Source organism: Miniopterus natalensis, chromosome 12, assembly GCF_054644295.1.
Source record: "Miniopterus natalensis isolate mMinNat1 chromosome 12, mMinNat1.hap1, whole genome shotgun sequence".
In the NCBI taxonomy this organism is placed as follows: Eukaryota; Metazoa; Chordata; class Mammalia; order Chiroptera; family Miniopteridae; genus Miniopterus; species Miniopterus natalensis.
In genome coordinates, this window is record NC_142092.1 from 71,111,516 (window position 1) to 71,124,894 (window position 13,379).

Here is a 13,379-nt window from a genome sequence, read left to right on the forward strand (position 1 = left end):
ATTTTTTAAAAAATATATCTTTATTGATCTCAGAGAGAGGAAAGGAGAGGGAGAGAGACAGAAACATCAATGATGAGAAAGTCATTGATTGAGCCCGCAACCTGGGCATGTGCCCTGACCGGGAACAGAACCCTGATCCCCTGGTTCCTAGGTTGACACTCAACTGCTGAGCCACGCTCAGCCAGGCTGATGATTTATTTTTGGCAAAACTGTCATCGATGATGGTATTTTCCTTTATCAGGAGATGCCTGATACCCAGTTTCTCCTCTTTTTGTAATAGTTACAGCTGTTATACTTAAGGCCTTGATTAATTTATTCAAGGACACATTTTGTAATGGTGATATTTTTATTGGATCATTTCTTCATTTATTAGCTAGAATGGTTCTATAAAGAGAAATTTATATTATTTTGTTACTCAGCGTTATATTTTACAAAGAAAGGAAGAATGAGTACTTGACTCTTGGCCAGTTTTCAGAATAATGAATTAATTCCCTGCAGGCACTGGTGTTGACTGATGAGCTTTTCAAAAGTCATTTCATGCCCGGCAGGCGTGACTCAGTGGTTGAGCATCGACCTAGGATCCAGGAGATGGAAGTTTGATTCACGGTCAGGGCACATGCCCGGGTTGCGGGCTCGATCCTCAGTGGGGGTCTTGCAGGATGCAGCTGATCAATGACTCTCTCTCATCACTGATGTTTCTCTCTCTCTCTCCCTCTTCGTTCCTCTTTCTGAGATAAATAAAATATATATGTGTATGTATATAGATATATATATCTATCTATGTACACATACACACACATACATATTTTAAAGTCATTTCCTTGTAAACGCACTGACCTAAACACACTGTGTTCCTGTCCATTATAATTGACTGGCTCCTTCACATTAGCTTCGGCGCTGCTTTGACAGGACCCTGCTAGTTTTTAGTGCTTTCTCCCTCTCTCTCAGACCTTTGAGTCATTAAATCAACAGAGGCGAATAAAAACGAGCCAACTGTAAAATGAAAAACAGTAGAAACAATTGAACCTAATTATTAAATTTATTACCTTTTTTTGTTCTGATTGAATGCTGCTTTAATTTTTTTCCATTTTTAAACAACGTTTCAGTTTTTCTTTTCTATTAAAAATTATTCCTCTTTTACTTTTTTAGTAGTTGGGTTAAAACTTACAGCATGCATCCCTGATTTATCAGCGTCTGTGGTTTTGATAGGTATTTTAAATGTCTTCATAGGTAAGGCAAAATCTTTAAAAGACTGCCTTGGATCCCCATCCCAGTTGTATGCTGTCGTCATGTATTTTACCTGTCTGTTTTCAGCTGAGAGCCCTGACTTGTAGCGCCTTGTGCAGTCCTTTTTACTGATTCTATCAGTTTGTGTATTTCTTCTCTCCTTGGGCTTGCTTATCTCAGATGGGTGTTGGTCTTGTTTTGGAAAGTTGCTTATAAAAATCATTTGAGGCCTAGGATGATACTGTCTTCTTCCAGAGGGGATTGGCCTCGGCTTCCACCATGCTCCTGGGGGCACTGGCAATGGAGTCATTGTAATCTGGCTTAAGGGACCGAGTCTTTCTAAAGTACCCAGGTGACTTGAAGCTGGGCTGCTGCCCACAAAAAGGCTAGTTTACTTCTGCTTCACCCTTGGGTGTGGTCCTTCATGGTCCCAACCGAAAGCAGGAAGGTTACCAGGGACCCAGCTCTGTGCAGGCCCAGGACTCCAGCTGTTGTTTTTTTATTTATTTTTTGAGAGTATGTTTATTAAAACTGGGGACAGTGAAATAAACGAAGGGCTTAGGGTAGAAGAAGCAACAGGAGAGTCTAGACAGGGCTGCTTTGGCTCCCTAGAAACATAGGAAAGAAGTGAGCCAAAGCGGGGCTGCTCTCAGCTCACTGGAAAGTCAGAGAAAGGGAGGGGCCTTGGAGACAGGTTTGGGGATTAGCTCAGGACGAGCTGCTGCTGCCCACTGCTCCCTTGGTTGCAAGTCTCATGAGGACCCGTAGTACTTTGGGAGAAAAGGTAAAGATACACGCCTGGGGAAGAAAGGCTTGGGCATGCTCCAGAGAGAGCCGGCCCAGCTGTTGTCTTTTTAGTCCAAGGTCATCCCAGGTGCTGCTTGGCCTCTTGGCTGTCACTCCCTGAACAGTTCAAAGTTGTAAGGGACATACTGGCCTGAAACCTTGTGGATCTCAACAGAGTAATTCTTCACTGTTCTATGTGCTCTCTGATGCCTTCAAGTAGATATTTCTTATGTGCCACATTTAAAAATCTTTTTGGGTTAGTGGTTCAGTCTGCTTCATGCCAGGACTTCATGCTTGAGTTCAGTGTCTGTTGCTGGATTTGACGGTTGGCACTGAACAGTTTTATTCTGGTGCTTGCTGTTTTCCCAGCCGCATTTAGTTTACAACTATCCTTTCCCCTTGTTTGAAATGTCACCAATAGGCTCAAAATCCTTAGGTGTACTTGGATCTGTTTCTGGGTTTTCCCCTGGGATTTTGAAAGTGGGGAACAAAAGAGAAAATTTTTTGATTAAAAACTAAAATAAACGTCAAGGAAAGTAAATGTGTCAGCTACTTCTGAATATTATGTTTTTATCTGTTTTAGCTTTTCAGCAGTTTTTAAGAAACATTTGATGATGCGATGTAATTGATATTTGTAGACTACCGTGTTGAAGTATGTGCGAATCACTGGTGCTGTCTACGTGCTGGGAGTTTGTACAGGGCTTAGGGTCCTTTAACTTAACTGTATTTAAAATAATTCTGGGCGCCTTCCCTCTCCCCTTTTCCCCGTGGGGCATTACCTTTGCCTTTCCCTCCCCTAAGGGCCCTTCTTTCGCCTCTGTAACGCGTTTCCTGAGCGTAGGCGGCCCAGCTGGCTCACTTCTACTACCTCTGTAACGTTCTAAATAAACTTTCTCTTATAGTTTGAAAAATAAACTAAAGTAGTTCCGTTAGGATAAACCTGACTTACTCTTGTTCTATAGTGTTTCTTGAGGAATGTGAACTGTCTAAACAGCTTCATCCAAAGGAGAATGACTTGGTGTTTCTGGTTCCTGAGAGACCGAGTGGAGAGAAGAGAGATGCCGAGGGGAGTTTCGCCCACGCCTCCCGTGAATACCACTGTGCTTATGTCCACAAGTTTCGCCGCACTCCCGTCAGTAAGTACCCGACGGGACACTGAAGAGCAGGCGCCAGCTGTAAGCTCAGCTCAGCTTCCCTCTGAGTCCTTTACTGGCTGTGTGTTCGCTCTACAGGCGACCCTTGAACAACATGGGTTTCAACTGCGTGGATCCACTTAGATGCCAATTTCGTTCAAAAATACTGTAAATGGATTTTCACAATAACATCATCTTTTTCCAGTATAAACACGTGACATTCAAAGTGCCTACTGTGTTATTGGTGAGGCTCTGGTCAACAGTAGGCTATTTAGGAGTTAAGTTTTTGGGGAGTCAGAAGCCATACATGGGTTTTCAACTACATGAGGAGGGGGTTGGGCACCCCTAACCCCTGTGTTGTTCTAGGGTCACCTGTACATTTATTGGACCTCTAGATTGATCATATGCCATTCAAGTCCCTTTTTAGTTTTTCTAGACTCATCTGGAAAAGGTCCAGTATTTATTGCTTTAGACTTATAATTTAAAAGCTCCCTTTTGTAGTGTCCTCTACTGTGGTATATCCCTTCATCTGTCATTGTGTTTGTTATGAAACAGACAGCCTGTAAGCCACCTGTTCGTTATATCTTAAATCACATTTCAGCCTTGGCTTTGTGACTCATTATTAGTGCGAAGACTAAACATATCACTAACTGTGAGGGACACCTAGAGGGGCTTACTGTTTCCATCACCTTGTCCATTGGGTCATGGGGACTTCTCTCCCTAGGGTAGAATAACAAAAATAATGTTAGCTGAATTTAATGAGCACCTACTGGGTGCCTTATCCTGCCTGTCACATTTATCACCCTCCCCCAAAGCCCTGCAAAGTAGTGAGAATTAGTTGTCCCCGCCTGGCAGGAGGCCAGGGCTCAGGGATGTGAGGTCCCGCAGCCGAGGCCATCCTCCCAGTAAATGTAATCCAGTGTTGCGACCTCCTTTTGTTTGGCCACAAAGTGCCCTCTTTTTATTCTAGGCCAAGGCCAAGCTGCCTTCTGACGTTGATGCTTGCTTAGTCCCAGTGATGTGAGGGAAACATAATTTCGTTATTCCTTTTCCTTTTTGCATCACATTTTTAAAACAGCGACAAGGCTCCTCAAAGCCCAGCGTCGGGCTGCACTATGACTGGTGTGTCGTGCTTACTGTCAGTGCGACCAGAGCTCAGGTCTCTGTGTAAATGCACAGAGAAGAGCAGAAGCAGGTATATACGTGCTTTTGACTCTTACAAATGATTACATTTGCCAAATTTATATTTCTAAGGTAGTTTCCTCCCTTAATTAATGTGTCCAACCGTCAGACATCTCCACATTTCAAACCTCGTCCAAAGAGAAATGCTTGATTGCCTGCCTGCCGCCTGCTCTTCCTTTGGTTCATCCCATCTCAGTGAGCGGGGCAGAGTCATCCTTGGTCTCCCTCTTCCTTTTCCACCCACATCTAGCCCATCAGCAAGTCATTTCCACTCGCCCCACCTCTGCCACTCCGTCCTGGGCCATCCTGCCATTACTTTTACGTGCATGACTGCAGTAGCCTCCTGAGTGGCCTTTTTGCAAGTCCCCACTCAGATACCGCCTGATCAGGAAGATCATGGTGAAATGTGCTGCGATCAGTTCCCTGGTCACTACACAAAGGTAGCTGAAAGCTGCCCCAACTCTTATCTACAGTGACCCCTGCCTCACACCCGTTGGCACTTCCTCATTCCCTGTCTCCCTTCTTTAGAGCACTTGCTGTCACCACCTGTTTATTGGGTTGTCTGTCTCTCTCTGCAAAAAAGAAGCCTCTTGAGAATAGGAACATTGCCTTGTTCTCAGGACGCAGTCAAGAAGTGTTATTCAGTGAATTGTTCCTGTAATGTGTCCTACAAGAACACACATTATAAAATACCCAATTCTGAATAACCTCCTAACTGGACATTGCTCTTCACTGGTTGCTGAAGTTGCTGTTTCTCTGTCTTGACACTAGTGCGGAATGGGAAGTATGAGTGTTCCCTCTCCATCCAGACTCAAGATAACTTTGCAGTCAACTTAAATGACGTGGTGAAATGTTCTGTGATCAGTTCCCTGGTAACTACACAAAGGAAGCTGAAAGCCATGTCTCTGTTGAGTAGTCGAAACCAACTGGCCAGAGCGATTCTGAACCCAAACCCCATGGACTTCTGTACAAAAGATCTGCTAACTACAACGTCTGAGAGAATTGTGAGTGATGATCATATGGTAACAGGGAAGGTCAGGAAGTTTCACGTCGGGATGTGAGAGAATGTGTTATGCGTATCTGCTGCACATTCCCGCATCGACAGCAGGCTGCGCACCGTGCACGGGGGTGCTGTTTGGGGCGTAGTTGTCTTGAATGCTGCAGAGTATGAGGGTGGTTCGCTGGCCTCGGGAGAAGGGTGTGGTGCTGGAAAGATTGGGGAGTGAGCTGGAGGAGCAGCATTGACGGGCTGGGGGAGCACCCCACCTAATATCTGTCAGGTGATGAGGTTCAGGCACAGGGGAGTTGGCTGGTATCATTACAAGTATGAGGATGAAGCTGCCGTTTTGGGTGTATACAGATATCACCAGAAGAGCTTCATATAAGTTGCTGGAAATTAACACAGAGAAAAGCAAAAGGAAAGGAATATTTTTGAGCCCCTGCTGTGTGCTGGGGCTTTCGTGTGTATCATCTCAGTCAGTTCTCACCTTCAAGGAATCCCAGACTTAATGGATGACAGAGGCTGGGGCTAAGAGAGGTTAGGAGTTTAAGAGACCTGGCTGGTGAGTGAACCTGAGGTTTAGACTCAGATCCACCCCTAGATCCTGCTCTTTCCACTGTGTCACTGTTTTTATTGTCTGAGGAGAGAACTGACTAGAGTGGGAAGAACCAAAGAAGAAAGAGCAGAGAAGGACAGAACAGCTTATTGTCACCATCTTTATAAAAATCCCAAATAAAAAAAAGCATACTTGTATTTGTCAGTGGGTGAAGCCTGCAGACACTAAGTATCTCTTTCCTGTAGTGAAGTGGTTTCAGGTGAAGGGTGGGTCCCCTTGGGGTCTTGCGCTGCCACCGCTGCCGTTCTCACTCCCGTCTTTTTGTGTAGACTGCCTACTTAAAAGATTTCAACGACGACCAGAAGAAGGCCATAGAAACTGCATACGCCATGGTGAAACACTCCCCAGCAGTTGCCAAGATCTGTCTGATTCATGGGCCACCTGGAACTGGGAAATCAAAAACCATCGTTGGCCTCCTGTACCGCCTGCTGACTGAGGTAGAGATGGTGGGGTCAGTGCTGGGGCTGAGGACACGGTGCCACTGACCTTGAATTAACCAGCGTGCGCTGTCTTCTCTGTCGATACTGTGTGGAACTTTGTCAGAAATGGGGGAACAGAGGGAGAGAAGGTTCTAAGAAGTAAAAAGGGCAGAAAATGCTGTCTTGGGTGAAACTAATCCTAAGGGCCAGGGGGTAGTCTTCTGGCTTTATTATAGGTCACATCGGCCAGGGCACCGTCTTTCATTTCTTCCTGGGCTGCCTTTGGGTTGGAGTGAGTACTGAGTGAAAGCGGCTGGGATAAGATTCTGTGACTGAGTACTTTCACTGTCAGTGTAAGATGCAGGTGCTTTTATATAGTAAAGTTCCCTCCTACAAGGGAACTTTCAGACTTGCCTGGAAGTAGAGAGCAGGATAAAACAACTTAATAGAGCTCATTGGTATTTTTTGTCTGTCTGGTGCGTGTGTTGAATTGTCGACCCAGAGGAGGGGACACTTCGATGAAAACTCCAACGCCAAGATCAAGCAGAACCGCGTGCTTGTGTGTGCACCTTCCAACGCGGCTGTGGATGAGTTGATGAAAAAAATCATCCTCGAATTCAAAGAGAGGTGTAAAGACAAGAAGAACCCTTTGGGTATGCTACTTGTGGCTGTTCATTTGTTTTGGGTTCAGTGGGGGCAGCTCTGAATGACAGGAGCAGGCCAACTCTTGTGATGACTTGTCGTGGGCTGTGGGCCCTGTGTCCTTAATGATTCTGTCAGCAAATATTTACTGGCGTTTTCTCTGTGCCAGGCCCTGTGCTGAGTGCTAAGATTTCAGCTGTGAAACCCCCAGAAGACAGTCTCAGGAGGAAGTGGGTGGAGGTGTGGGTAGAGAGAGGACAAGCTGTGAGCTCTCTAGTAGGAGAGAAATGCGGCTGCTTCGGGCACCTTCCTTCCAGTGGCCCTGACTCAATCATGTGAGGGCTGGGGAGGGCTGCTAGAGGAGGTGGTGTCTAAGGTAAAACCTGAGGAGTGCAGGAGTTAGCCAGGGAGGTGTGTGTGCGGGGAGGGGATGCCAGAGGCTGGAGAACCCAGCTCATTCAGGACGCCTGGAACGGAGTATGCTCCCCGAAGGTGAGGGTGATTCCTTCCCTGTGGCTTCCCAGGGCCTGGTGCAGACTGGAAAGCTAGAGCAGTGCTCACTGTGGCAAAAATTCTCAGAGCGCTCCAGTGAGCAAGTATTGAAACCCTCTGTCTCCATGCTGGGGGGGAAGCTGAAGAGCAGGTTGTGGAGTGTGCCAGGGTAACTCTTCAGCACAGTCTACGTTGGTGAAGAGCTCAGCACACGTAGTTGGGGGACGCTGAGTGCAGATGTCAGGTAACTCCTGTCTGCATGACCCTCATTCTGACAGCACACGCCTTGAGTGGTAGGGTTACAGTTCGACTGTTTTCTCAAGCTCATAGTCTTGTCTTTCCTGACCAAGTTTTGTTTTTCTTGAGGTTACCTGACAGTACCTTTTATCAGTTAGGATTAGATGTGGCTGCAAATAAGAGTGACTCCAAATACAGTGGCTTAAGTATGATAGAAGTTTCTTTCTTACTCAGAAGGCCAGAGATTGGCAGCTTAGGACTCGCACTGGTGTCTCAGAGACCTGGGCTCTCTCTGTCCTGCTGCTCTGCTGTGTGTGGCCTCCTTCCTTAGTGTGCCTCATGGTCATAGATGGCTGCTCCAACTCTAGCAGTCACATCCAGCAGCAAGTGTCTGGGGTAAAGATGAAGGAGGGACACAAGGAACATCCTAGCCTTGTTTTCAGGAAAGTTCCTAGACACTGCCAGGAGCACCTCTGCTCACTTCCTTTGGGCCAGAACCTACTCACATACATGGCTGTACCCAACTATGAGAGAAGCTGGGACACGCCACTTTATTCTAGAGGATCACACAAGTTTTGCTTTTTACCGCATATGTGTTACCTACAAATAGAATTCATTGGCTTGTAAACTTACAATACATTAAGTCTGCCACTTTCCAGCTATCATATGTTTGTGCGGTTTATGATTTTATATTATATCGCTGTCTGTCCACACAGTCGTTCATATCAACTGCTGAGGGGTATTTCATTGTAAGGTGCACAGTGCACTCATTACCTGTTGATAGACATTCAGGTTATCTTCCATTTTTTTTATTTCAAACTTTATTGCAGTGAACATTCCTGTAAGCAGGTGTTTTTCTCCAGCGCAGGCATAGGAATGTTTACTGTAGCCAGTGGGTGGGGCTGTGCTGTCACACAGGCGCCGCTAGGGGGAGCGCGCTGAAGTAACGCGGCTCTGGGGCCTTACTTTCACCCCCCCCCCCCCCGGTGCTTCCACGCAGCTTTCTAGGGGTTGTGGAATCAATTTAGGGAGACCAGAACCAGCGTTCTTAACCCAGGTACCCAGGTAAAACAGAGCAGAAAACATCAGAGGACAGGCAGCGGGGTGAGTTGTCTCGTAAAACGTCTTTCATCGCTGACGGGTGAGGAATACTCCATACGAGAGGACAAGGTCACTGGTGCGCTGCATGTGTACCTAGAAGTGGAAATCTTGAGTCTAAGGATTTGTGCGTCTTCAGTTTTCTAGACAGGGCCAAGTTCTTCTTGAAAGTGATTGTGTCAGTGTATCTGGCTGCTCCAACTCCGACAGTCAAATCCAGCAGCTGTACCTGGCCGTGCGCAGGGCTCAGTGCTAACTGACCTTCCCTGCCGGGTGGGTGAGCAGCGCCCCAATGTGCGCTGGCCGGCAGCAGGGCTGGGCAGCAGCCGGGGGGCCAGGCAGTGAGGGTGGCTTTTTCATTCTTTTTCTTAGAGAGAAAGTAGCTCCTTCAGTAAGGAGAGCCTTTTTCTCCTCTCTCGCTATTTCATTCTCACTTCTTTTCACTGCTTCCTATGGCCCTGGGTGTCCTTTAAGGAAATGACACCTTGCCATTAAGTATGAGTTTGTTGCTGGGTTTCAGTTTGTGTACCCTTTATCAGAGTAAAGAAGTTCCCTTCTCAGCAGCGTTTTTATCATGAGTGGGTGTTGAGTTTGACCACACGCATTTTTGTTTTTGTTTTTTTTGCATTTGCTGAAATGTCAGTGAAGTTTTTCTTCCTTAGTCTGTTAATGTGGAAAATTACAATGTCTCTCTAATGATAAAATAGCTCTGATTCCTGGAATAATGCCAACTTGGCCACGTATTACTATTTTTAACACATACCTGGAGTGCTAATGCTTTATTTAGGATTTAAGAAGTTATCCATAAATGAGGCCAGCCTCTAATTCTTCTTTGTCGTGTTTTTCTGGTTTGGGCATTGATGTTACACAGACTTTAAAAAGGGAACTGGGAGGTTCTGTTATTCTTTGAAGTGTTTTCCAGAAGACCATCTCGTCCTTGCAGGCTAATGTGTTTTTAGTGGTTTTTGTTTTTAGCTACTGTCTAAATGTCTTTAATTGTTACAGATCTATTCAGATCCTCTAGATTTGGGTTTTGCTAATTAACATTTTTAAGAAAAATTTGACTTCGTCTTAGGTTTTCAAATATATTGGTATAAAGTCGTTCCTTGTGTTCTCATTTTTTAAGTCTCAGCCGTATGTCTGAGGGTCACCTTTGTTATTCCCTGTGCTGTGTATTGAGCCTCTAAATTCACACGTGGCACGGGCCTTACTGGCAAGTCCCAAAAGAGAATTTTGCCAGCCGAGCCAGGACAGGGTGCGTTCACTCCTTTATCCTGCCACGTCTGTCAGGCCCATTGGCTTTCTATGCGGCCGTAACTCCAAGCTGCATTGCAAGACTTCTGTGTCTTGATTGGAATGGGAGTTTTGCCATTGTAGATGTTTGTCAGACTCTGTAGAACTAAAGATTTTTAATCTCTGCAGTTTATTGAATGTAAATTAAAAAACACCTAAGCACTGAGGCATTGAGCAGCCCTCACCCTTCACCCTCTGTGACCCATAGGAACTCAGGGCTTTCAACTCTGCTTTTCAGCTTTCTCTTTGTTTTTGGCCCTAGGGCTTGTCCAACCTTCTTACGAACGCACCTACAGTTTAAAGGATGTCTGTCATAATCTGTGGGGCACCTCTCGGTGTTTCTGGTGGAGTGGAATGCGAGGTGGACCAGTTTCAAAGCTTTATTCTGAGGATTCTGCAGAAAGGGGTTGACGGTCAAATAAGATTCTGTTTAGAAGTTCACATGTGTAGTAATGTAGAAAAGTCCTTTTGAAACATCCTGTGGTTTAGATACATGTTTTAATTCACCATTTCCAAATATATTTTACCATGGAATGTTTTAAAAAACATAATTTGAGAAACAGTATAATGGGTTCTCAGCTCTGCAGTGTAGTGTTTATGTACGACCTTGTTAGCTTTTATTGGGTAGAAATGGTTAAGTTCCTACTGTATAGGGTTGTTACAGAGAATCTCTGGAATAACATGTATGAAGCTCTAGTGGAGTTCCAGGTATCTAAATTGATAGTTCACGTTAGCTCCCTTCTCTGATTGTTAATATATTTGCTTAAAAATACATATTATAATGGACAGAGGTTGGCAGTGTCCTCATCAGTCTCTTAAGTGTGATTTTTATCAACAGGAAACTGTGGAGATATCAATTTAGTACGACTGGGTCCAGAAAAGTCTATTAATAATGAGGTCCTAAAATTCAGTTTGGACAGCCAAGTTAACCACAGAATGAGTAAGTACTGGACACGGCCCATGCTAACGTTAGCTGGTTCCTTTTGGACAGCAGACAGTGGTTTGGGTATTTAAGGCCACAGGTAGACCCTAGAGATGGTCTGGCTTTGAGAACTGGTTTGTTTCTTATTGTTATACGTATGTGTGTGTGTCAGAAGTGGCATATAATTCTTTCTTTTTTTTTTTTTCTTTTTTAGAAAAAGACTTACCTTCTTATGTTCAGGAGATGCATAGAAGAAAGGAATATCTAGACCATCAGCTAGATGAACTTTCCCGCCAGCGTGCTTTATGCCGCGGTGGGCGGGAAATACAGGTATCTGAGTATTTCTTCACTAATGGTTTTTAATAACTCACAGACACACAGACCAAATGATGAGTATTCAATGCCGTTTTTCCCTGTGGAATAGCATAATTTGTTGACGAAAATGTATACAAAAGTGGTAAGCCACCCCAGCTCGGAAAACCCACAGGCACAGAAGTCCTCCCTGCCGTTATCCGTGCATCAGTTCCAAGGAGGAACTCGGATTAGGCCCTGGGAGTACAGACAGGTCTATTCCCTGTGGTTAAGGCAATGGCTGCCATGGTTAACCAAACCTGTGGCCACAGGTGATGGAAGTGTGACTGATTGCCACATTTGAACCATTTGGAAACAAGTGAAGGAATGACGACCCAAGGGTTGGGATACTCAAAAGTAGCACACATGTCCTGTACTGGGCCCAGTGGAATCTCATGTAGTGTGAAGAATTTATCAGATTAACAGTTGCTGCTAAGTGGAGTGCAGGATGCTGAGTGGTGAGCACTGCTCAACAGCAGACGATGAGAGAAATTGAAATAGAGAAATTTATTACTCACAGGTCCTGGAGGAAGCACACAGCATGCCCCGAGAGGCCACACGGAGGTCAAGGCAGAGTGCAGACAGGCAGGGCCTGGGGCACATGCCTTTATTTATTTATTTATTTTAAGTATATCTTTATTGACTTCAGAGAAAGGGAGAGAGAGAAATATCAATGATGAGAGAGTCATTGATCGGCTGCCTTCTGCACACCCCACACTGGGGTGCAACCTGGGCATGTGCCCTGACTGGGAATCGAACCTCGATCTCCTGGATCCTAGGTTGATGCTCAACCACTGAGCCATGCCCAGCCGGGCATATTTTTTAATTTTTTAAAAATATGTTTTTATTGATTTCAGAGAGAGGAAGGAAGAGAGAGAGAAACATCAATGATGAGAGTCATTGATTGGCTGCCTCCTGCTCGCCCTCTACTGGGGATCAAGCCCTCAACCCAGGCATGTGCCTTGACCAGGAAAGGAACCATGATCGCCTGGTTCATGGGTTGACAGCCACTGAGCCACGCCAGAGGGCCACATTCCATTTATTAGGGCCTGTGGTTGGAGTGCTTTAGGGTTCCTGGGCTAAGGCTGGGTTGGTCAGTTCAAACCAAAAGACCTTATCTAAGAAGTGCTTAAGGGGAATGTGTTGGGGGCAGGGGAGACTTGGTCCCAAGGGCTGCTGGAGAAGTCGTATCAGGAGCTTACATTTGCTATGACTGGGCTGCTGCCTGGGGCATGCGCTTGTGTGAAGGGGCTGGTGTCAGTTTAAGGTGTGCAGGCTGCTTGGCCAAACAGAATGGAGGTGGAGGCAGCAATACTGTGGAGTAGCTGAGCCAAACTCCGGACACCTAGTGACTCAGAGTGTCAGGACTTCACTGGCAAAGAGAAAACAAACTGTGTGAGTGTCCTCATAAAGTGCAGGCTCTCCCTTTTGAAGTGAAGCAGCCATTGGAAAGCATTTTAAATGCTTATGTAATTTTCATGATGACATTCTAATTTTTTCCAGAGGCAAGAATTAGATGAAAAAATTGCCCGGGTATCAAAAGAAAGGCAGGAACTTGCTTCTAAAATCAAAGAGGTAAGTCGTTTACTTACAACATTTTCCTGTTGTTTTTTTTTTTTCTTTTCTTTTTTTTTTGAATTTGCTTTTTTTGTTTTTTTAATCTTTATTGTTGAGAGTATTACAGGTGTCCCATTTTTCCCCCCCATTGACCCCCTCCACTTCGCTCCCACCCCCTCCCCAGGCTTTCACCCCGTTATTGACTGTGTCCATGGGTTATGCATATATGCATATAACTTCTTTGGTTAATCTCTTCCCACCCTCCACTCCCTTCCCTCTTTCCTCTGAAATATATCGTCTGTTGCCTGTGTCAGTGTCTCTGGATCTATTTAGTTCGTCAGATTCTTTTGTTCATTAGCTTCTTCTTAAATAAGACCCTTCAACTTTTCCTGTAGTTCTGGTCTGGTGGTGATGAACTCCTTTA

At 45.3% G+C, this 13,379-nt stretch overlaps 1 protein-coding gene across 1 annotated transcript in view; it reads left to right on the top strand.

The window, feature by feature from the left end:
* Positions 1-13,379, top strand: part of SETX (senataxin) — a 53,928-nt gene that overhangs the window by 26,385 nt on the left and 14,164 nt on the right. Inside the window, exons 12-18 of the mRNA XM_087822992.1 lie at positions 2,976-3,149; positions 5,100-5,332; positions 6,214-6,381; positions 6,866-7,016; positions 10,964-11,065; positions 11,262-11,377; positions 12,902-12,973. Of these exons, the coding sequence (XP_087679118.1) occupies positions 2,976-3,149; positions 5,100-5,332; positions 6,214-6,381; positions 6,866-7,016; positions 10,964-11,065; positions 11,262-11,377; positions 12,902-12,973 (1,016 nt within the window). The remainder of the gene's footprint in view (positions 1-2,975; positions 3,150-5,099; positions 5,333-6,213; positions 6,382-6,865; positions 7,017-10,963; positions 11,066-11,261; positions 11,378-12,901; positions 12,974-13,379) is intronic.